Source organism: Chelmon rostratus, chromosome 3 (genome assembly GCF_017976325.1).
Source record: "Chelmon rostratus isolate fCheRos1 chromosome 3, fCheRos1.pri, whole genome shotgun sequence".
Taxonomy (NCBI): domain Eukaryota; kingdom Metazoa; phylum Chordata; class Actinopteri; order Chaetodontiformes; family Chaetodontidae; genus Chelmon; species Chelmon rostratus.
The window spans coordinates 11,280,195-11,304,454 of NC_055660.1; the positions used below are offsets into that span (position 1 = coordinate 11,280,195).

The 24,260-nt window shown below is 40.4% G+C and overlaps 2 protein-coding genes across 3 annotated transcripts; both read right to left on the minus strand.

The window, feature by feature from the left end:
* Positions 1-2,888: 2,888 nt before the first annotated feature.
* On the minus strand, positions 2,889-14,906 carry LOC121604588 (myelin-oligodendrocyte glycoprotein-like). The gene is made up of 5 exons (XM_041934147.1): positions 14,779-14,906; positions 10,129-10,464; positions 9,197-9,277; positions 5,152-5,238; positions 2,889-4,071 (listed from the first exon to the last, which is right to left on the minus strand). The coding sequence occupies exons 1-5, from the start codon at positions 14,852-14,854 to the stop codon at positions 3,920-3,922; spliced, it is 732 nt and encodes a 243-aa protein (XP_041790081.1). The 5' UTR covers positions 14,855-14,906; the 3' UTR covers positions 2,889-3,919.
* A 1,234-nt stretch (positions 14,907-16,140) lies between these two features.
* On the minus strand, positions 16,141-21,160 carry LOC121604557 (myelin-oligodendrocyte glycoprotein-like). Of its 2 annotated transcripts, XM_041934108.1 has the most exons (6): positions 21,058-21,160; positions 19,713-19,849; positions 19,514-19,583; positions 18,983-19,054; positions 18,682-18,777; positions 16,141-17,378 (listed from the first exon to the last, which is right to left on the minus strand). In XM_041934108.1, exons 1-6 carry the CDS (start codon positions 21,104-21,106, stop codon positions 17,290-17,292), a joined length of 513 nt encoding a protein of 170 aa, XP_041790042.1. In that variant the 5' UTR covers positions 21,107-21,160; the 3' UTR covers positions 16,141-17,289. The 2 variants fall into 2 exon arrangements, with proteins under 2 accessions (XP_041790042.1, XP_041790041.1); XM_041934107.1 differs by having other exon boundaries at positions 19,514-19,849.
* Between the last annotated feature and the right edge of the window lie 3,100 nt (positions 21,161-24,260).

A 24,260-nucleotide genomic window follows, 5' to 3' on the forward strand; every position in this document is an offset into this window, starting at 1 on the left:
CTGAACAAAGAGAGTTAAAACAGATGCGCAGGCCCGTATACACAGTTATATATAAAATCATCAACAATATACGATGTTGATGCACTGACCATACTTAAAATCACATTTTTCCTGCAAGAAAAAAAACATGTGCGTCTCGGATGCTAATTGTAAATGTGAAGATGTAACATAATAATAACAATGACGAATAAACTTACCAGCGATAGGTTTGAGAAACAGTAAAATGCTCAGAAAAGTAACAAGAATCCTCTTCATTATACAGCCGCTTCAGTTCCAGCGCGACCTGCTCTGAGTCTGATGGTTTCTGCGGGGGGCGGGGCTCGGCCTTCCCCCTTTTCTGGTCTCGGCTCCTCTCTCCTTCATTGGCGCAACAGCTTTGTGGTTACCTTTGGCCGAAGCAGTGGGAAATGTAGTCTTTGTTCTCGTTCAGCCACATCTCGCATGAGCCTCCAGCCGCGGGAGAATGGGCTCTGGGCTATTTATAGTACTGCTGGCGTAGGGTTGAGCCAGGGTAGCAGCAGTTTGGGCTGGTCCCCGCGGGGGGAACACATCCTAGTTCGACAGGCTCGTTTGTATAGCATAGTTGTGAGTACGCAAATGGGAGTTCCCAGAACCGGATTCCCCCTCCACGACTAAAACAGTGAATATGGTCGCGCAGTGCAATGAGCGCCGCTGGAGAAAATCTTGTGCCCGTGTGGCCCAACCATTAACATTAACCTCCCTGTACCAGACACATGTTGAACTATTCTTTTACTAACACAGATGACCCACAAGAAGCTGTGAGCACCTCTAATGAAATTCCAATCACATCAAGGTGGAGGCAGAAATCTCTCATCGCAAAACCCGAACAAACAAAATCTCTGTGATTACATGCTTTCGAGGAAAGTGAGAAAATATGCTTTACTTCTTTAGATGAAAACATGAGCGCAACAAAAATAATGTTGGTAAAAGTAATAATGGCAGTTTACTAGAAGCGCAGCAATAACCAAAGAGGAAGTGGATACTGGCAAAAAGGAAGGATATAATCACATAGATAGATAGATAGATAGATACATACATACATACATACTTTATAAACCAGGAGGTAAAAATACAATATAAAATAACAATATAAGAAAAAAATAGTGAGATAAAAATATAGAGTTAAGCTACCTAAAATAAACATCTGGCGGTTAAATATGAGCACAGTAGTGCAGTTGTGCAAAATGACAGTGTGCAACAGTCTGTTTGTCCACACTTAAATCCAGCATATAGATGCACAGAGCACACGCACAGAAAACTAGTCTTGGACCACAGAAAGAAAAGCTTTCAGTTTACAGCTGAGTCATGGGTAGGTTGGTGTCAGAGGCCAGAACAGGGGCAGTCCCAACTAAAGGCACCTTCATCACATAAGGACATAAGTCAAGTTCCAATAAGAAAACCAACCTAAAATCTTTTGAGCAGTTGATGTTGGGCTGAATTTGTGTTTCTGATAGATGCTTTTATTTTCAGTGTCCTGTGGGGTTTTCCCAATCTTAATCTGATGCCTCTCTTTCATCCTCTCTCTTAAATCTCCTAGGTCTTAGGGTTTTTAGTGCAGCGCTGCTTTATTGGGATGAACGTCAGGCGAACAACGCTGCCAACACACGAGCTAGAGAAGCAGCCTAAAAAAGCAGTGTGTGAGCTGTGCACAGACGGTCATGTGTTGTTGTTTCTTCAGACGTGACTGAACTGACACATTTTACTTCTTCTGTGGGGCTGACATTATTTCCTCGCAGTCGATGATGCATACGGACATTTCCTCGTGGTTGGCCTGCCTTACTCAGTTACTGACCAATCCCCTCTGCAGCCACTGACAAATACAAGAGTTTGTCACTCTTTGGATTCCGCACCAACCCGTCAGGGCATTTCAGTTATGTCAGCACAGTTTGTCAATATGAATCAGATTACAGTCAGCCCAAAACTATTATCATCTAATATAATATGAGTTGGATTAAGAAAGGCTCATTTACTCAAGTGTTTTTACAACATTAATTTGATTTATTTAGACCTTTTGACACAGATGATCAGCAAAAGACCATCCAGGCACATGTGTTTTCATTTGAAAATGATACCCGTTACAGATGCCAAGTGTTCAGATGTGATCATTTTCACTATACAACAACCTTTATTAATCAGAACGATTTCTAAAACCAGTCATCTTTATAAGGCTTGAGGTTATATTTTGTTACAAATCTGTAATTTAATCTGCTGCTACAAAGAGTTATGATGATCAAGGACAGACAAAACTAAAGCACGGATCAGTTCACATACACACATATTTGACTAAACTCTTAAGGGAAAGTGCTTTGTAGTGCTGACAGTACAAATAAAAAACACAACAATCCGACAAAAATAATTCCTTATCTAATCCCAACATAGGCACATACACATATATGGCTGCCACATATAATCAGAGTAATGCAAAAGAATAACAAGTAATCTGGAAGAGATAGCTGCTGATAAATGGCTGTTGCATTAAAATGGAGTTAGTAATGCTGTAGAAAGAGGAAGCTAGATTTTCAGGCCTCCCTCCAAAAGACATGAACACTCACTGCCTGACTCATCAGGGAAGCATTGATGAATGAGGAGAGACCATTTCTTTTAATAAATACATACATACATACATACATGAACAACACTGCTGAACGCACAGTCATATAAACACAAGCGAAAAAGCTGTCAGGCTGAATCACCTGCCCGGCCACTGCTGTGGGGGTGTGCCTTGTGCTGCTGGGTGAGCTGCTGAATGATGTCACTATCAGCGCTAACCGTATCCAACTACCTCATATCTCATTCACATGCAAGAAAACACCTAACATTGTTAATACTCACAGCTGTCAAGCTAGCATGTTAGCATTGGGAATTGTTTTTAGCCTTTCTTGAGCAACTTGCTGGCTGTACCGTAGCTTTAGCAACATATCTGCCTCGCCTAGCGGAAGACGTGGGTCACGCGCAGTGAGCTCACGGACAGAGTGCTCGTGGGTAGGCAGGTAAGGAGGTGGACGGTAGGTAAGCCATCCAATCAATTACAGGCCTGCAACAGCCACAGAGGATTCGGTTTGATTGCTGTCAGGATGTACAGAAAGCTAACTAGTGGTTGTATGCCTGTCACAGAGAAGCTGACCTCTGACCTTTTGGTTGTGTCCAAAATGTCATTAACACGGTTTAGGTGGGCAGTGCAGAATATCTAATGAAGTGCAGGCATAAAGCTGACTAAAAAACTTTACAGTTTTTAAAAAGATAGACAGTCTTTAACCCACCATATCAAACCCAGAGCCAGTCACAGGCCAAATCCAGTTTTGTTTAAAAAGCCTATCGCTGACGGATTACAAAAACTCATGAATATCTGTTTGTGTCATCTGAAGGGAGAAAATGCCTGCGAAGCCTGTTAAAACCACTACGCAGAAAATGCTGGGAGAGTTTTTCCTGACAAGTTCTTGTTTTTCACACAAAGATTATTAAGCCAACCGATCAGTGCAATCACTTGTCTACGTTAAAATGGGTGAACAATCTTTGGTTTGACTTTTAATCAATAAAATTAGTGTTGGCATCAAAGGTGAGTTTATAAACCTGGATGGTTCCCAAGTAACTGTACTGCTGATGTACAGTCACAGGCTCCCCTTTGCTGACTGCCAATAAAAAAACAAGGAACTATACACACATCACATGGGTGCCATATTTTTCATTCAAAACAGCAAAGTTCCCAGCCGGGATTTTAACACAGGATCCTTGATTTTTAACTGTTAAAACTGCTGATTTCTGCTTTTAAGTCTGCTTAAAAAATCTCTTTATAATGATTTAAAAATGATTGTGTTGGAAGAGACATATGGGTAGTGGGTAAGCCAGTCATCTGGACCTAGTTTACACAGCCACTCATGGACAAACCAGGTGTGGCTCATCACTGTACAGTTTGCACCTTAATTCCCAAGTTGTCCGCAGCAGGGCCACCCGGGTCCATGTGATCCTTTGTTGGAGGCTTCAGAAGTTCAAAGCCTTTTTCCTGCTCTGCTTTTTGCTCACTGCTGCCTCTGAGTCTCCCCACACATTTCTCTGTGAGAACATGGAAAGCAGCTTGTAAGTCTTTTTAAAAGAAGTTGATGTGCACTCCTCAGTGGTTCGAGTGCAAATGCTCATCTAAAAATATTTTAGTGACATTCAAATCCATGACATTTGATCTCATCTAAGAGAGGTTTACTACAAAGCAAGTTCAACACAGCCAGGCTTTCTTTGCATGAGCTGGCTTAACAAAACCTAAAATCCCAGCCAGAGGAACGAGCACCAGGATGGTTATCAACTTTTTCTGTTAACACAGGTTTTATCATCAGGCTTTGTGTGCGTTCCCATAAAAAAGGGCATTTGGTGAGGCATTGGACTCTTTTTCTGCACAAAAACACATGCTGCCTACTTCAGCCAAGGGGAACAGGTTGTTATGATGTATTTACTTCACCACTCAGTGCACCTTCATTGCCTCCTGTTTATTTCTAATGTGACACCTGCTCATTCTCAAGCTCTTAAGCTTTAAACATGATACAGCAGATTTCAACATTATACTGAGGGAATAGATTTAGATCGGATGCTGTCCGCTGATAAAGGACACATGGAAATCACTTTAGCTTTCTGCTAAATCAAAGTGAGATTAATTTTACGGATAAATGCCATGAGACTAATCATTTTTCTGTCTGGTGTTACAATGCAACACCAGCAGGGTAAAACTGACTTAGCAGCAAATCAGGACCATGCATAAAAACATGTATGGATGATATTCAGTGTAAAATTTAAAGTGTTAATATTACCTGAAGCAAGGGGTGGTGCATACACTTTGCACTGCTGTAATCACACTGCTTCGTTCAGTGACTTTACTAACGTATGGCTCAAAAGTTTGCATGTGTAAAGTGCTACCTCAGCTAAGCATAAGTAACCACGGTGATCTAGACGAAACACCTTTGTGACACTGAAAACTCTGACTTAACCCATTAGTCTTGCTTCGTAGTACACCCCTCAGGTTTCCCTCAGAGCAAACAGCCAAAGAAGATTTGTGTTTTTCATTCACCCACAACAAACAGTGATCACACAACAGCGCTTTAAATGTTCATAAAAAGCTGTCGGGCAGGGGTTAGTTTCGCAACTTACGGATTGTTCCACATATCGCCAGAACAAGAATGATGAAAATAACAGCAGGCGTGACAACAGCAATGATGAGCTTCATGTTTCCACCGTCTGAAAGAATATCACAGAGGAGAGCGAGCTGAGAACCAGGGCAGGCTCAACGTGCTGCAGTATTCATATGACACAATATTTAACATACTGCTCGGGATTTAAAGAGTCAGACCACCCTTATTATGAAACCTACAATTTGACCAATCTACCCCTCGTGATATCCAACCTCGCGGACTGTTATCTGTCCAGCACAATCAGTTTTTATATAAATATATATATAAATATATACTAGTTTCATTTGGATCGCCTTAAACTGGTCACTTCTTCTTCACAAATCTTCCCTGGGCACACAGTGTCCAGCTAGTGCATATGGCGTATTAATATTTAACATTTTGAGTGTTTGTGATTGTATTACGTAGTTAAACTTTTCAACAAGCATTGAGAACGAGAGATTAGAGGAGAAATGAGATTCCGTCCTGTTGTAAAATGTGCCAACATTTCAGAATGAGTGGTGCCAGATTGACCCACCTCATGCTTATGGCTGTGGAATCAATCGCTTTATTTGTCCCAGGTTATGCGCTGCACTTAGCACACAAAGGATAGGGAACATCAGTGCAAGAGCAAAAAGCATAAATACGCAGTAGAAGAGCACCAGACGGCAGAAACTCAAACTGTTGATGTAGAGGATGGAACAATAAGAAAGGCTTCTGCCTTCTTATATTAGCATTTACTGTAAAGATCCTGCAGGATTTCCTGTGCAGTAGCAGTTGTTCTGACACAGTCATAAACCAACGTATTAGTCATCAAACATGAGGATCTGGTGACAGACTTGGCTACCCTCTTATGGGCCTCCACAGCAGCCGACAGCACCAGAAGTCCACACTATGAGAATATCTTCCTCCTCTAATCTGTTGACTAACGTTTCTCCTGTGCAAAGAGCAAATAACTGTCAACAGTCCAAAGTGCTTGATGAACTGTATTACACTTAACCTTTGTCGGCTTTGTCAAAGTGACATTACATTAGAAGCAAGCTAGTTAACAGATGTGATTTAATGTTGGAATTACTGAACGAACCTCAGAGCTGTGATTGTGGGTGTGATGCCCCTTAGAAAGGAGGAGATCTTTTGAAACCAAAGAAAAGTGTCAACAGAGTTGCTGCTCAAATGTATAAATATGTGTAAATAATCTACATATACAGTACAGGCCAAAAGTTTGGACACACCTTCTCATTCAATGCGCTTTCTTTATTTTCATTACTATTTACATTGCAGATTCTCACTGAAGGCATCAAAAGTATGAATGAACACATGTGGAGTTATGTACTTAACAAAAAAAGGTGAAATAACTGAAAACATGTTTTATATTCTAGTTTCTTCAAAAGAGCCACCCTTTGCTCTGATTACTGCTTTGCACACTCTTGGCATTCTCTTGATGAGCTTCAAGAGGTAGTCACCTGAAATGGTTTTCACTTCACAGGTGTGCCTTGGGACTTGGGTTGGGACTATCAGTTGTGTTGTTCAGAAGTCAGGTTAATACACAGCCGACAGCCCTATTGGACCACTGTTAAAATTCATATTATGGCAAGAACCAATCAGCTGACTAAAGAAAAACAAGTGGCCATCATTACTTAAAGAAATGAAGGTCAGTCAGTCCGGAAAATTGCAAAAAATGTATATGTGTCCCCAAATGGAGTCGCACAAACCATCAAGCGCTACAATGAAACTGGCACACATGAGGACCGACCCAGGAAAGGAAGACCAAGAGTCACCTCTGCTTCTGAGGATAAGTTCATCCTGGTCACCAGCCTCAGAAATCGCAAGTTAACAGCAGCTCAGATCAGTGACCAGATGAATGCCACACAGCGTTCTAGCAGCAGACCCATCTCTAGAACAACTGTTAAGGGGAGACTGCGCGAATCAGGCCTTCATGGTCAAATAGCTGCTAAGAAACCACTGCTAAGGAGAGGCAACAAGCAGAAGAGATTTGTTTGGGCCAAGAAACACAAGGAATGGACATTAGACCAGTGGAAATCTGTGCTTTGGTCTGATGAGTCCAAATTTGAGATCTTTGGTTCCAACCGCGTCTTTGTGAGACGCAGAAAAGGTGAACGAAATAGATTCCACTTGCCTGGTTCCCACTGTGAAGCATGGAGGAGGAGGTGTGATGGTGTGGGGGTGTTTTGCTGGTGACACTGTTGGGGATTTATTTAAAATTCAATGCACACTGAACCAGCACGGCTACCACAGCATCCTGCAGCGACATGCCATCCCGTCCGGTTTGCGTTTAGTTGGACGATCATTTGGACTGCAGAGTGAAGGCAAAGGGGCCAACAAGTGCTAAACACCTCTGGGAACTCCTTCAAGACAGCCAGCGGTCGGCTAGTTTAGCTGTAGTTTGGCACAGCTATGGTTCGTCATTGCGTATTCGTAGCCGACCGCTGCAGAGTGTTGTGGCTGGCTGCTCGCAGCGCCCGGCATTCGGTAATGACATCATCCACGTCAGAGGTAGTTGTCTAGAGACGCCGGATATCGATAACATGCCACCACGGGCTCAGAGGGGAATAGCACCAGCATATCATAACAAAATATTGGAATATGAACGAGTTTCGCCACAGATTATGCGTTATATAGAGGCTGCACATGGATGCCCCGAGTACTCGCATTATACGGATATACGCGCCGCTCCTCTGGGGCTAATTTCTTCAAAACGACTCCAAATGCCACCAAAGTTGTCTGAGTGAGTAAATGGTCGTATTTAATGCTACAAACAAGGTCCAGGTTGTAAAAAACGAAAGTTATCCTTTAAACAAAATTACGTACATACACACAAAACAAGTGAGAACACTGCCAGTTTTTTCTAAGAAATGTATTCAGCAGTCTGTTGTGTGTGTATGTATATACATGTGTGTAAGCATGTGTGTATGCAGAATGCGACTGTACAGAAAGCAGCACAATGCAGACGGGGAGCGAAGGAACACAGATGCTTTACTGTCTTGATGCTGCTTCTCTTCCATAGGACAACCTTTTTCTGTCGCAGCAGCTCACAGAACGTGCTGCTGCGTTTGCACGTTGCTGCATTTTACCCTGCAGATATGGACGTTTTTTCTCATTAGTTGTGTTTTCAAAGTCTTTTTGGGTGTTTGGAATCTCTGAAAAGTATGTGTCTGTGATGTCCTGGTAAAGCTGGCAGGAGGTGTAAAAAGAAAGTGCAGCTTGGTTTCCACCTTGTTGTGTGCAGCAGGCACAGTCCGTCTTCTCTTGGAGGCCATGTTTGTCTGTGCTGGCCAGGCTGTGCTCACCAAGTCTGTACTGAGTCATCGGTTTCCTTAATTTTGGGTCACTCAGTGGTCAGGTAGTCTGCCGCTGTGTATTCTCTGTTTAGGGCTAAACAGCCATTCCAATTTGCTTTTCTTCTTTCAAATGTGTCGAATAGTTTTCTTTTTGTCTTCTAGTAATTTGGTTTAGTCCAATGGGTTTCCTGTCTGTGTTGGTGTTTGTGAGCAGAGTCCCACAACCAGCTGGCTGACCGGGCATCTCTCTAGATGGGTCTGTCTGTAGGTGAGGGCTTTGAAATGGGGAGTGTACAGACAATTTTCTTTTAGGTGATTATAAAACTCAAATGCTCCCTTTTGCATTCTGACAACTACATGCATTATATGGTGTTTTTGGAGAATGGATTTGCAGAATTCTGCTTGCAGAGTCTCAGTTTGGTGCTTGTCCCATTTTGTAAACTCTTGTTTTTCAAGTGGACCCCAGCACTCGCAACCATAAACGGAATAGGTTCTGTAACGGAGTGCAATATTTGAAGCCATATTTTTGATTAGGATGTCCAATTTGATGTTCCTTTTCATGGAGTAAAAAGTCTGTCTTGCCGTGTCTTTTACAGCTTTGTAGAAGTTATATGAAAGGAGTGAGTCAGGCTGCGAGTCAGGCTGCGAGTCAGTCCGTGAGTCAGCGCGCGAGTCAACCATTGAAATACTCCTGAATTTCAGGTTGCTGGAGAACAGTTCATCATTTACCTGGATTGTTCGGCCCATGCAGTGGAGGTCTCATTGTGCTGGAATCACCACTCGTTGTCATGTTCTGCTGGTCTCTGATTACTATAAAAAAAAAAAAAAAAAGACAACATGTTTCCAGCACTTAGACTGCTGTTGCTGTTGTAACAAGTAAATTTCCCCAGCATGGGATCAATAAAGGCTTATCTTATAACAACAATGTAACAGAACGTGTGCCAATACAATATTTATAAATCGGGTTCCAGACGGACAAAGTAAAAGTCTGCAGGTTTGTTGATCATCTGTGGTGGGTGTAGTGTTGTCAGGCCACATGACCTTCTCATGAATGTAGACAAGTTCACAACGCACACAAATTCTTGGGCTGTGTGAACCCTGACTATAGCCGGCAATCAGACCAGAAGTTAAAAAGACTCCTTTTTTCAGACCTTATGTGACATCTGGGAATAAGTGGCTAGATGTTTATCCAGCTCTCCTTCTCTCTGGCTTTTCCTCTGTCTGTCTCGCCAACAGCTCACAAAACCTGCTGCTGTGCTTGCACGTTCAATGGGTTTCCTGTCTATAGATGGGTCTCTCTGGTGGTGTGGGCTTTGCTGTGGAGCGTGTTAGGATAATTGAGTGACTCACCCCCCCTCCCTCAAACACACACACACTTTTGTAAAGCACTTAGACGTTCCTTTTAGAAAGTCAATACATCCGTTTGTCACCACCTAAAATTAATCAGTCTCTCCACCAGACAGTTTCATCAACATTGCACATCCTCTGCTGTTATATGGGGATATGTTTATTTCTGCAATCTACACTATAATCATCAGATCGGACTCCCAGTGTTAAGGACTTCAATCAAGATCTGGGTCAAAAGCTTGATTGGAATATCCCCAATTCTGACAAACCTTTTCAATATCTGAAAGGAACTGTGGGAAATGCATGCTTCTTACCAATGAGGGTAGTGTTACAACGGGTCATCAGTTTTGAGACAAAGCATCTGTATGGTCCACTGTCAGACAGCTGTACTGAGGAGATCTGCAGTGTCAGGATCCCTCTGCTCAGGTCTTCATGGTTGAGACTTGCCCTGCCTCTGTACTGATCCATCTGTGCTTGATGATTTTCCTGCTGATGTCGATAAGAGTAGACCACCTTGTTGAGGTCAAGTCTTTTCCAGTCCACTGCATAATTCTCCACGTTGTCCAGGGGATCCAGATAACATGGAAGATCGACAGTCTCACCTTCCACTGCCTGTATTGTCGGATTTGGGCAAATGGCCTGAGGCCCTCCTGGGGAGACAAACATTACATTTAAACAAATTGAACACCTCGGAAGGACAGAAAACTTTTCAATCATTTCAACACACAGAGTTGATGTTGATGAACTCTTCTAAGCTGAATAAATGTAAAGGTTTTGGTATACCTTACAAGCTTGTTGCACATCTGCAACCCTCCACATGTTAATCTTTTTAGTATAGCTTTAGATTACAGCCAATGATGAACAGCGTAATTCTTATAGTTACTTGTACAGCGACAGTGTACCAGCACCATACGGACTGATGCATAATGTAAGGGAACAAGATGTGAAATTAGGCTACAGGAGGGTAATATTGTGGAGACTAAAGGTACTATTACAGAGTACAGAGGAACTAAAAGTGAACTAATACTGCAGGTATCTTTAACTACGTTATATGAGTTACAATCCCATCTATCCTTGAGAGCCACAAACAAGCATTCACCACTGACATTGCAGAGAGCGATGTCTGCCTGTGTTTTGGGGCATTAGGTCTGCTCAGTTTTGGATACAAATTGTTTTATGTTTTATGTCAAAAGTTAGCAAAGATGATCAGAGTCTGAAAGTTAGAAATAATCTATCTGCTTACGTGTTATTTTAATTTTTATATTCTGAGGTAGTTATTGTACTGGTATGTACCCTAACCACAAAGAGCCCTGCTGGTTGCTCCCAGGCTTTGTTCACAGTAAATGTGCAGTGTAATGCACAGCGGTGGTTTAACAAAGCTTCTCAACTTACTTACCCACCTACCTACTTACTTACCTACATAATTACTTACCTACCTACTTAATTACTTATTTACCGACCTATCCACTTATCTACCTACTAGGTAGGTAAGTAATTAAGTAGGTAACTAAGTAGGTAGGTAGGTAAGTTGCTAGGTAAGTAAGTAGGTAGGTAAGTTAGTAAGTAGGTAGGTAAGTTAGTAAGTAGGTAAGTAGGTAGGTAAGTAAGTAAGTATGTAGGTAAGTACGTAGGTGGGTAAGTAGGTAGGTAAGTAAGTAGGTAGGTAAGTACGTAGGTAGGTAGGTAGGTAGGTAGGTAAGTAGGGAGGTAAGTAGGTGTGTAGGTAAGTAAGTAAGTATGTAGGTAAGTACGTAGGTGGGTAAGTAGGTAGGTAAGTATGTAAGTAAGTAGGTAGGTAGGTTGGTAAGTTGCTAGGTAAGTAAGTTAGTCGGTAAGTTGCTAGGTAAGTAAGTTAGTCGGTAAGTAGGTAGGTAAGTAAGTAAGTATGTAGGTAAGTACGTAGGTGGGTAATTAAGTAGGTAAGTAAGTAGGTAGGTAAGTACGTAGGTAGGTAGGTAGGTAAGTAGGGAGGTAAGTAGGTGTGTAGGTTAGTAGGTAAGTAGGTAGGTAAGTTAGTAAGTAGGTAAGTAAGTAATTAAGTAGGTAGGTAAGTAATTATGTAAGTAAGTAAGTAGGTAGGTACGTAGGTAGGTAGGTAGGTAATTAAGTAGGTAAGTAGGGGGTAGGTAGGTAAGTAAGTAAGCAGGTAGGTAAATAGGTAAGTAAGTAGATAGGTAAGTAAGTTAGTAAGTAGGTAGGTAAGTAATTAAGTAGGTACGTAAGTAGGTAGGTAAGTAAGTTAGTAAGTAGGTAGGTAAGTAATTAAGTAGGTACGTAAGTAGGTAGGTAAGTACGTAGGTGGGTAAGTAAGTTAGAAGGTACCTACATAATTACTTACCTACCTACTTAATTACTTATTTACCGACCTACCTACTTATCTACCTACTAGGTAGGTAAGTAATTAAGTAGGTAACTAAGTAGGTAGGTAGGTAGGTTGGTAAGTTGCTAGGTAAGTAAGTAGGTAGGTAAGTTAGTAAGTAGGTAGGTAAGTAAGTAAGTATGTAGGTAAGTACGTAGGTGGGTAAGTAGGTAGGTAAGTAGGTAAGTAAGTAGGTAGGTAAGTACGTAGGTAGGTAGGTAGGTAGGTAGGTAGGTAAGTAGGTGTGTAGGTAAGTAAGTATGTAGGTAAGTACGTAGGTGGGTAAGTAGGTAGGTAAGTATGTAAGTAAGTAGGTAGGTAGGTTGGTAAGTTGCTAGGTTGGTAAGTTGCTAGGTAAGTAAGTTAGTCGGTAAGTAGGTAGGTAAGTAATTAAGTAGGTAAGTAAGTAGGTAGGTAAGTACGTAGGTAGGTAGGTAAGTAGGGAGGTAAGTAGGTGTGTAGGTTAGTAGGTAAGTAGGTAGGTAAGTTAGTAAGTAGGTAAGTAAGTAATTAAGTAGGTAGGTAAGTAATTATGTAAGTAAGTAAGTAGGTAGGTACGTAGGTAGGTAGGTAATTAAGTAGGTAAGTAGGGGGTAGGTAGGTAAGTAAGTAAGCAGGTAGGTAAATAGGTAAGTAAGTAGATAGGTAAGTAAGTTAGTAAGTAGGTAGGTAAGTAATTAAGTAGGTACGTAAGTAGGTAGGTAAGTAAGTTAGTAAGTAGGTAGGTAAGTAATTAAGTAGGTACGTAAGTAGGTAGGTAAGTACGTAGGTGGGTAAGTAAGTTAGTAGGTAAGTAAGTTAGTAAGTAGGTAGGTAAGTAAGTAAGTAGTAGGCACGTAAGTAGGTAGGTAGGTCGGTAGGTAAGTAGGTATGTAGGTTAGTAGGTAGGTAAGTAGGTAAGTAAGTTAGTAGGTAAGTAAGTTAGTAAGTAGGTAGGTAAGTAAGTAAGTAGTAGGCACATAAGTAGGTAGGTAGGTAAGTAGGGAGGTAAATAGGTATGTAGGTTAGTAGGTAAGTAGGTAGGTAAGTTAGTAAGTAGGTAAGTAATTATGTAAGTAAGTAGGTAGGTACATAGGTAGGTGGGTAGCTAGGTAGGTTGGTAAGTTGCTAAGTAAGTAAGTAGGTAGGTAAGTAAGTTAGTCGGTAAGTAGGTAAGTAAGTTAGTAAGTAGGTAAGTACGTTAGTCGGTAAGTAGGTAGGTAAGTTAGTCGGTAAGTAGGTAAGTAAGTTAGTAAGTAGGTAGGTAAGTAATTTAGTAGGTAAGTAAGTAGGTAGGTAGGTAAGTACATAGGTAGGTAAAATAGTAAGTAGGTAAGTAAGTAATTAAGTAGGTAGGTAAGTAATTATGTAAGGAAGTAAGTAGGTAGGTATGTAGGTAGGTAGGTAAGAAATTAAGTAGGTAAGTAGGGGGTAGGTAGGTAAGTAAGTAAGTAGGTAGGCAAATAGGTAAGTAAGTAGGTGGGTAAGTAGGTAAGTAAGTACGTACGTAAGAAGTAAGTAGGTAGGTAGGTTGGTAAGTAGCTAGGTAAGTAAGTAGGTAGGTAAGTAGGTAAGTAAATTAGTAGGTAAGTAAGTTAGTAAGTAGGTAGGTAAGTAATTAAGTAGGTAAGTAAGTAAGTAGATAGGCGTAAGTAAGTAGGTAGGTAAGTAATTAAGTAGGTATGTAGGTTAGTAGGTAGGTAAGTTAGTAAGTAGGTAAGTAATTATGTTGGTAAGTAAGTAGGTAGGTACGTAGGTAGGTGGGTACAGGTGGGTACCTATTCACTTATTCAAGTAAGTAGGTAGGTAGGTAAGTAAGTTGAGAGGCTTTGTTAAACCACCGCTGTGCATTACACTGCACATTTACTGTGAAACTAGTGTTGTGACATTGACGAACAAACTGGTTCTTTTGAACGGCTACTGAACATGAGCGATGTTCAGTAGAGAGCCAGATGACTCAGATAATAGTGACAATGAAGTCTCTGAAAGCCACCAGTCTGTTTGTTTGTATGTTTTGTTGTTCTGTATTATTAACAATGTTCTTGTGTGGAAGTCTTTGCCCTAAAAGCTGTTTTGCACAGAAATTCATTGTAGCCTAATCCAGATCAGAGTTTAAAATCTAACCCACACATGTTAAATAAGGTTATAATCAGTATTTCAGAATAATTCAAACTCATATTGGAGGGATATCTAAATTCTCCTCCCAGTGATTATTTCCAAGATAAAACGAGTTAAGGCCAGACTGGCTTCTTAAAACTTGATAAAAATAAAAATGAGCCAAAAAAGCCATTTTTTTGGACGGCTCTTTGAAAGGAACGGCTCACTACAAAGAGCCATAAATCCCATCTCTATGTGGAACAGACTGCCGTTTCCGCTAACCAGTTTCTGCTCTCTCACTGTATTTCCCCGCTCGCTCCCTCACTCTACAGGCGCTCACACACACACACACACACACACAGCCCAGCTTTTCACAGAAACCACGCTACTCTTATAACATAACGTTTGCAATGCTGTCGTTAGCTGAAGTTTTCAACAACGCTGTAAACTTGTCAGCGTTCGCTAACAACATTATACCGATGCTAACATCCTAAAATATCATGAGATAACGTTAATGTAACCAACTTACCAACGGTTGCAGCAAAGTGTGCAGAACACAGACAGGTTAACGCTAGCAGTGAACCCTTCATCATCATCATCATCATTAGTGAAAGCACGGGTTAAAACACGTTACAGCAGACAGTCCTGATTCTTAATCGTGCAGCCTGTCGATCAAACGCCGGTTTCAAGACGCCCGGTCGGAGGAGGCGGCCAGAGGAGGAAGAGGAGTTAAACGGAAATCCATCCAAGTGTGCACGTGATGTCCCAAAGTTAAGCACATTCACAACGACGGACCCACTTCATTCACTAAATACAATACACATAAACTGCAAACGGAGCTTATACACAACAACTGGCCTCTGGTTGGTGTGGGTGGTGATGGTTTTAGTGTGCCTCACATCATCAGTGTATTAGGTAACGTAGGCAGTGGCAGTGTCTGTATATTCCTGAATGCCAATGTGTTTACTGAAAGTGGCTCCTTGCTTTAACATGTCCCAGTCTGTGGTGTCAAATCAGTCCTGAGGTGCAGAAGTCCCCTCCTCTGGCCACACGTTTGGTCTGATTTTAATATATAAATTCCAATTCGCAGGTAAGTGGATGTTTTTGCGTCACACGATTATTGGCATTATATGACTGATTCAACTGGCCATCAGTGTGAAGGCCTGTGGGAACGAACTGGTCTTGTCACTTGTTGTTGAGCTCTGCAGCGCCTCCCAGAGGGAGATGGTGGAAGGGGTTGTGGTAAGAGTGACGAGTCCGCAGTTTCTGTTCACTCTAGATATGCAGAAGTCCTGAATGCAGAATGCAGGGCAGTTTGGCACCAATGTTTTATTGGTTTTTTTTTAGCTGGCTGCTTTTATCAGATAGCTGCAACCTTCAGAAACATGTTGTGATGCTTCAATGTTTAAACTGGATGAGTACATAGATCAAAAATTGCATGAAAATACAGGACTTTCATGTTAACAAACCAATCCACAGTATGATTATACTTTTACATTTTATTACCTCTATGTTTTGTTTTTTTTTTAAAGTAAAGATTGTGATGCAGGACTGTTTGGAGTATTTTATAGTTTACTTTAGGAAAAGGATTTGAGCATCTCATCCATAAGTTCAAACTGTTCAGTTTGGTCTGTGGGTGACCTAAATCTAAAGCCTCTATCAAATGGTGGACACTTGGTGGTGAACATCCAAGTATTCAGTTACAGTATAAAATAACTGTAACAACCACAGTTACCTTGGTAGTACAGTTAATGACTAATCAGCAACTGTTTCTGAACAGAAGTTGAGGTTTTCTTTTGTTACAAACCGGCAATGTTGATTTAATCTGTTGTTACAGTGAGTTATGATGAGCAAGGAGGGACAAAATGAAAGCACAGGTCACAGAGTTTATGTATATATTTGTTTTAAAGCTTTAGATAAAGTGATTCATAGAACAGAGACAGTTCAAAAGATTATAAACACAGACAAATAACAATGTGGCACAACAACCTGTCCATAAATTATCTTATTTCCACACACACACATACATATAAATGTATTCACACAACACAACTCCCATTTCAAAAATGTTGGGACAGTGGCAACAAAAGAATGGGAAGGTTATGCAATGCTCCAAAAACACCTGTGTGTTCCACAGGTAAACAGGTTCACAGGTAACAGGTGACAGTATCATGATTTAGCATGAAAGGGGCATCCGCAAAAGAGATGAGAGAGAGCCCCCTAGTGGGCAGCTCTTTCTAAAAATTTAATTGGATTAGTTAGAAACAGACAGTACAATGAGCGGACAGAGCACGCAGGACTGAAAAGTGAAACCAATGCAGAGGTGCCTTCACTTCTCACTTGATTTATTATCTCAGTTAATAGTCTCCTAATGACTTTATGGTCTCAATCACTAGTTTCAAGTCTTCAATACAACATGATCTTCATTTTGTAAATTATGGACCTATTTAGAGTAAAATAGATGATAAAGAGGGTTAACTTTTAAGTGTGACTACCTTGTGAATAACTGTGTAGTAAAGCAGGCATCTTTGCATTACCTCTCACTTTTGATTGGCTTGTTAGCTTCCAGTGACTATTCAGGAACATGTACTGATAATGCTGTTCGCATTTTCTACAAGAACAGTGAAATAAGTTAGTAATACAGGGACAGAAGCAAAAGACTGCTACATATGACTGACTTGAAAATATTCCCTCCACACGTTCTCCTTCATTTTTAATTCGTCCTTTCAGTCTCAGGTGGTGTTTGTGTTGTTGGGGCAGGTGTCCTGAGTGCCGTGTGAACGGATTTTAAACTTGGTCAGTCTTTTCAAAACCATTTAAATAAAAACATCATATGCCCAGTTCGAAAATAAGTTTAAAATATTCTTGTTTTTACCCAGAACAAGGGTATCATTATTATGATTAAATTAAGATATTAAAAGTGCAACTGAAGATAACCGGTAACTTAGAGAAGAGCTGAGAGGATCAGATGGAAGATTTGAGGGCTAAGGTTACGCTTTTTAAGAAAACACTCTTTCCCAATACTTTCCACCTCTGTTGTTCAGGTCCTCAAGTTTTCCATTTCATAGTTGTCTGGCATCATCTCTTCTTCTTGCCCCTTTAGTCCTTTGGCCGTCTTCTTACAAACGCCTGTGAGAACACAGAAACCAGTTTGAGACACATTGAATCTACATTAAACCTATTATTTTTATTTAAACTTAGGAAACTTTGTGTATAGTGCTGAGAAGGTTGGTAGAAGAGCCGGGTAATGTAATGATACTGTTGATTTAGTCACAACATGAATTATATTTTCTGACATGAATATTAATCACATTATGGCAAATGTATGCAAAACAATAAACTCTTCGCATGCTGAAATCAAAACTTCATGTTTGTTTCTGATTTGATTTGGCAGAAATGACTTCAGACTGTCCTTATTGTCAATCAACAATAAAATGGAATGACTGCACACCAGTGTCTTAAAATATAACACTGACAGAAACTGAAGCCGCAGTGGATGACTCAAACTCTGGTTTCTGTCAAGAGCTACAATTTATCCTCCATCAGCCAAAATAAATCTGCTCAGCATAGATCACAGTTCATGGCTTAAAATGTTGATAATTAGCAGTGGTCGAAAAAGTACCAATACCACACTGCATAAATACTCTAATACATGTCATGTATTCGAAATCCTTATCTAAAAGTACACATTCAATATCAGGAAATGTACCCAAAGTAATAGTAAAAGTACTTTTTCTGCAGTAAATGTCCCCGTGGACTTATTCTGACTTCACCAACCACAGGAGCGAAAAAGATCCACCTGCATTCAACACAGCAACGCTGGCAGAGAAACTTAATTGCTTCTTTACCCACTTTGAGACAAAAGGGTTAGACAATGCAGCGAATAAGGCAAATTCTCAGCACCGTGAATGTTATGAGGGTTGATGAGATTCCAGGAAGAGTGCTCAGAGACTGCGCCCATCACCTTGCACACATCTTTTTACCTGTCCCTGTCTCAGGCTACCACACCTGCCTGTCTGAAATCAGTCATAATCAGATCGTGTCCAAACAAATCAACACCAGCTGTAGACTAGTGGCACACACACCCATCACAGCAAAGTGATTTGAAAGAAGAAAGTTTTAAAGCATATTAAATCCACTCTTGCCCCAATCTGGACCAGCACCAGTCTGCCTACACAGCAAATAGATCCAAAGAGGATGCCATCAACACAGCTCTCCACACCACAGTGACTAACGAAATGCAGTGGAGTAAAAAGTACAATATCTGCTGCAGAAATGTTGTGGAGTAGAAGTATAAAGTAACAAAAAATGGAAATGGTCAAGTAAAGTACAAGCACCACAAAACTGTACTAAAGTACGGCACTTGACTGAATGTCCTGAGTTACAATCCACCAATGAATGAAATGCTGTAGAGCAGAAGTCTGGAACTTACAGAGTTTCACCAGGACAGCAGCAGCAGCAGCAGCAGCAGCAAAGGCAGCAACACCACAGACACTGGCGACCCAGACAGTCTTCATCTTTGCAGCATCTGAAGGAAGACAGAGTTAACTTGAGAAAAAAGGCAGGTGCAAAGCTGATGCAGTTATTCTTACGAGATAATGATAATTCATCTACAGTGTACACAGAGAAAGACATACATATTTACACAGCTCCTACAGTGAGACTATCTTGTGCTCAAACATTTAGCAGTATATGAAAGACAGTTTAACGGAGAACTATTCAAAGACATTTACCATGATCATTTGGCACCGTCACATCATCCACCGGAGGTCCAGCAGTGGTGGAACCATCTCTCTTTGTCTTCACTGTTTCAAATGAAAGATACAAACAAAACCATCAAAGGAGCGTAGTTCTTCATTGTCTGCAGTTTCTGTATAGAAATCTTCATTAAAATATCCTGAACTGACCTGTACAGCATGCTCACCGACATTTAGGCCAATAATACAATGAGCACTCAGTTCTGGGACAAAGTATCTGTATGGTAATCAATAGATCCATTTATCACCATCTAAAATTCATCTGTCTCTCCACCTGACAGTTTAATCAACATTCCACATCCTCTGCTGTTATGTGAATATGTTTATTTTTCTACAATCTACACCGAGCATCTTTTGGAAAAAGAAAATCATTCAGGATGAATCAAATTTAACCATCAGTTCGGACTCCCAGTGTCAATGATTCAAATCAGGATCTGGGTCAAAAGCTTGATTGGGATATCAACATTCAACATCTGAAAGGAACTGTGGGAAATGCATGCTTCTTACCAATGAGGGTAGTGTTACAACGGGTCATCAGTTTTGAGACAAAGCATCTGTATGGTCCACTGTCAGACAGCTGTACTGAGGAGATATGCAGTGTCATGATCCCTCTGCTCAGGTCTTCATGGTTGAGACTTGCCCTGCCTCTGTACTGATCCATCTGTGCTTGATGATTTTCCTGCCTATGTCGATAAGAGTAGACCACCTTGTTGAGGTCAAGTCTTTTCCAGTCCACTGCATAATTCTCCACGTTGGCCCAGGGATCCAGATAACATTGAAGATCGACATTCTCACCTTCCACTGCCTCAATTGTCTGATTTGGACAAATGGCCTGAGGCTCTCCTGGGGAGACAAACATTACATTTACCCAACTTGAACACCTCTGAAGGACAGAAAACCTTTCAACCCTTCCAGCCCTTTAAACACACACAAAATACACGTGACATTTTCAACATGCTCAGTAGTCTGGAGTAGGCTACTACTATGGCTATTCTGTATACCTTTTATATTGACTCTTTTGACCCTCCTATGTTTATCTTTTATCGTTTGCTGCATGTAACAATTTAATTTTCCCCGGCATGGGATTAATAAAATGTGATCTTATTTCATCATAACATGGACATTTTCTTCTCTATGGTATTGAATTCTACCGTATTAGTGTTGTTAGAAAAAAGTTCATATCAAGGACACAACCAAAAACTTGTTTTCATTCTTTTAAGGTCATTGTAACTGATAATATTAATATTAATAATAATATACTGTGATATTTTCTGAGATGGTTATTGTACTTTGAATATCTCATACTGTCAACCCTCCTAAAACCCAAAAACATTCTTTTTTACGACCAGCAAAACAGCAAGAATTTCAATTTGACAGGCTGGAATTTCAGTCCACTCATCGTTTCAGCTCTGGACTACACAGAGCATTTTTGCTCTTTGACTCATGAATGACACATCTACTACACAAAGATAGTCACCATTCATTATGTGTTCCTTGTCATTCCAAGACCTGCAGTGTACTTTGGCTGACACAGAACAGTCAGAGTGTAAATAATAATACAAACAGCTGTCTCACTGTACTACAATCACATACAACATCCCTATGGCGGAAAATGCTATATCTGTGAGGCTTGTAAGAAACGTTATTTCTTGTTGACGCTCTTTGGGACGTTGATTAATCTCTTACACTTCGTGTGCTGTCGTTTGTGGCGTTATACTGGATTTCTCATTAGTTTCATAAATAGAAGATAACACAGAGAGACGAAATAACACGTAAGGTCAAACACAACATTGTAAACTCAAGCTAAAGGAGTCGAGCCAACGTCTCATTGAAAAAATCTCAACAATGCCGAATGTGAAACGAGTATTTTTGCAGTCCGTTCGAGTTGAAACAGAGCAAACCATACTCAAGTTAGGCTTATTTAGTCATGCTAATATGATAACATGCTAACAAGCTTCATGTGTTGCTAATGTCTCCAAAACAACAGTAACGTTGTTTTAATTTACCGGATTAAGTTCACCAGTTATACCCGGATCGAGATGTAAACTTACCCGCAGCAAACGATGCGGTGATCAGTGCAATTACCAGTTTCATGATCATTATCAAACAAATGCAGTGAGTAAAAAACGAGAAGGCTAATTTGTCAGCCGAGAGACTAACGTGAGTTTTAAAAACACCGCGACTGTATTATACGGACAGCCGGGCTAACCAATCAAAACAACAAAACCAACGAGGAAGTACACACTGGCAAGCCAATGGCATGAGTGGTGGGTCTTGGTAATGTATTGACACAAGTTTTAGCGGGGATTTATTTTAGCCAATCACAATGGAGCAAAACTACACATGCTGTCACACGAGCCAGGAGGCAGAGCAGCTGGTAGAGGTTTCTCGGTTTATGGTTTCTCTGAAGCAGGATAAAAAAGTAGATTCACAGTCAGCTTGGTTTCCACTAAATACTTAACCATACAATATATTCATCAATTACTATATTCTATTATTATAACGCACTGCGCTTGGTGAATTCACTATTACCCCCCCCCCCCCGCTTATTGTCAAAATGGTACAGCCTTGGCAGCTCCCGTTGTTGTATTGTAGTCTTTTACGTGTTTTAATCTGTTCTATTATTTACACAGAGAAGATGACTTTTTACCACATATGGCGTTATGTGTACTATGTATGTGTATACTCAGCTGCCAGTTTATTAATACATCAAGCTAAAACTACTGCATTCTCAACAGCCCTGCAATAAATCCTGACTGCTTGAAGGTTATACTGTTTGTGTCATATTTTGTTCAAACTGTTCTAGATTAGTTATGAATCAGCAGTATGGTCGTTTTGGTGGCTATTTTTTGTCAACCCTATTCATTTCAGCGAGGGTAGGCTAAATGACAAACACCTCCCAGTATAATGCAATACAGTTCAACAGCATTACAGAAGTTACAACATGCAGATAGGATCTCCTGCAGGGCTGTGATATCAGACTACATCTGATATAGCAAGGTGGACCTAATAAACTGGCAGCTCTACTTCAGCCCTGTACAGCGAGCATTTTGCCCAAGAGTTTGATATATGATGCTGACTCTTTTAAAGCTAAACTATAAGGATGCCAGTTATCAAAGGCAACTCAAATGTTATGTCATTCCGTTATAACATAAGAAATGTTGTGTTTTATGTCGATTCTGTAGGTCCTCCAAGTGTGCAGTGCCTTGCTTTAAAGTGTAGACTATCAGTGTCAAAGGTTTTTAAGACTCTCACATGATTGATGTTGGCAAAGCAGAGCATTTACCCCCCAAACTGTGATCTGAGAAAGTGCAATTCAAGTACATGATAAAATCATAAAGCTTCAATACTCATGACTTGAAACTATTGCAGATATTTGAGCACTTCACCACCACTACACAAACCACATGACATCTACTGCACATGATGAACATGCAGATCCACAAGCACATATTAATATTTCCTACTTAAAAAATTCGCAGGACCCTTCATTTGTAACAATGTAATATTAAACTACATCAATCGAACTTTATCACGCACATTTGACTGAATGAATGATAATTACACTTACACCACTGTCCTCTTCAATTATATTAACCTCCAAAGTTCAGGCAAATCCTGTTGTACATTAGTTAAAATCCACCAAACACTTCAGAGTTCTTTTTTTTTTTTCTAAATGTTTGCCTGAGCTGAAAGTTGGAGAACAGTCCTCATGATGATAGTTCACAGGTTTTGAGCGTTTTTTTTCCCCTCAACACATGTGTGTCAAACACTTCTTCGGCGCGAATCACTGGGTCACGTGCTCTTGTGCGCCTCCCCTTTATCAGTTTCCCGCGTTTCTCGGGGCTTCGGCGGATCGCAATGGCTGAGCAGAGCCGCGGGAAATTCAATAATGAACTTTTGGGCGGAATCAAATTTTCCGAGAAATGTTGTGGTCACACCAACCTTAAAGGAACAAGCTCTCCACGTTCGTTCAGATTAAAGCCACGAGTAGAGTTTCAAATAATCAGAGACAATCAGATTCACTGCAAAAGCATCATAAATGGAATTCATGTGAAAAGTTTAAGTGTATTTACTTTATTGATCTGAAGACTGGGAAATTATTCTCTGCATTTAACCCATCACTGGGGGGTTAAGTGCCTTGCTCAAGGGCACATCAGCCAGCTAATGGAGGGGGAGGGAATACTCCACCACACCCACATTTTTCTGCCAGTCCAGTGGGGAATCAAACCAGCAATCTTCCGACCACAAGCCGCTTCTCCAACCTCCAGACATTAACTAAAGGTATATAAAAAATATATTGCAGATAATACAAATAGTGAAAACAGAAAGCAAAAAGGAAAATGGGCTTTTTCCCTCTTTACCTGATAGTATCTTTCCAAATTCCAGTTCCAGTGTTATATACTTCCTTTTTTCCATGTGACCTGTTATCTTAAAATTCGATGATGCTGGATTTCCACTTAAGTTTGCATTTAGTTTTGTGGGTTGGCTCAAAGCTTGTTTGAACATTGCTTTCTGAAGATGGACTCACTGGTGGAGCTAACAGGACATATTCACTTCAGATATGTTTGTGTATTAACAGTGTCAAGCACAGCTTAGTAATGAATAACTGCCTCTGCATAGAAGGGCTTTTAAATATTAAAAATGCTCTTAAATATCTAAGTGAGTCTTTTTCAGTTCTCACTAAGACTAATTTAGACTCACCTGCTGCAGAATCACTGTCTGGTCTGCAATTTGCTTGAACTAGTGACACCATAATAACTTGTCTACACAACTACACAGTGTTAAGTCATGTTCCCATGCATGTATTCAATCCTTCATCTTTTAAATGATTAGTATAAGAGAAAAACAAGTAAAATATTATCACTTTAGGTCTGACAATCATACAGATACTTGATATTTCACCAATCTTATCTGACAGCTGTTGTTACTAGTTTAAGTCAGATTTTACCCTGTAAACTCCAACTATGATGCTTAGATGAAGTTTAAACTTATTAACAGTGACAAAACATGCTATAGTAGACATACTACTTGTATATCTTAATGCACCAATCTGAAATGACCATTATGTAGAGTGAGTACAAGACAAAGTACAAGTTCACAGGTCAAGTAAAATCTGGAGTATCTTTATGTTGTGCTATGATCTCTTTTACTTCAGTAAAGGATTTCAATGCTTTCCCCAATCACTGCAGGTGACGCAGACCCATTAAAACAAAGCAAACAGGAAGAGAAAACAAAAACACTGTGCATCAGG

Excerpts from the sequence above, each read along its gene's own strand:
- LOC121604588 (XM_041934147.1), bottom strand. The coding sequence starts at position 14,854 with ATGATGATGATGATGATGAAGGGTTCACTGCTAGCGTTAACCTGTCTG. Across the intron at positions 10,465-14,778 it reads ACACTTTGCTGCAACCGTTG|GAGGGCCTCAGGCCATTTGC; the intron begins GTAAGTTGGTTA and ends TTGTCTCCCCAG. Across the intron at positions 9,278-10,128 it reads TTGTAACACTACCCTCATTG|TAATCAGAGACCAGCAGAAC; the intron begins GTAAGAAGCATG and ends TTTTTTTTATAG.
- LOC121604557 (XM_041934107.1), bottom strand. The coding sequence starts at position 21,106 with ATGATCATGAAACTGGTAATTGCACTGATCACCGCATCGTTTGCTGCG. Across the intron at positions 18,778-18,982 it reads GACGGTGCCAAATGATCATG|ATGCTGCAAAGATGAAGACT; the intron begins GTAAATGTCTTT and ends GTCTTCCTTCAG. Across the intron at positions 17,379-18,681 it reads TGCTGTCCTGGTGAAACTCT|GCGTTTGTAAGAAGACGGCC; the intron begins GTAAGTTCCAGA and ends GTGTTCTCACAG.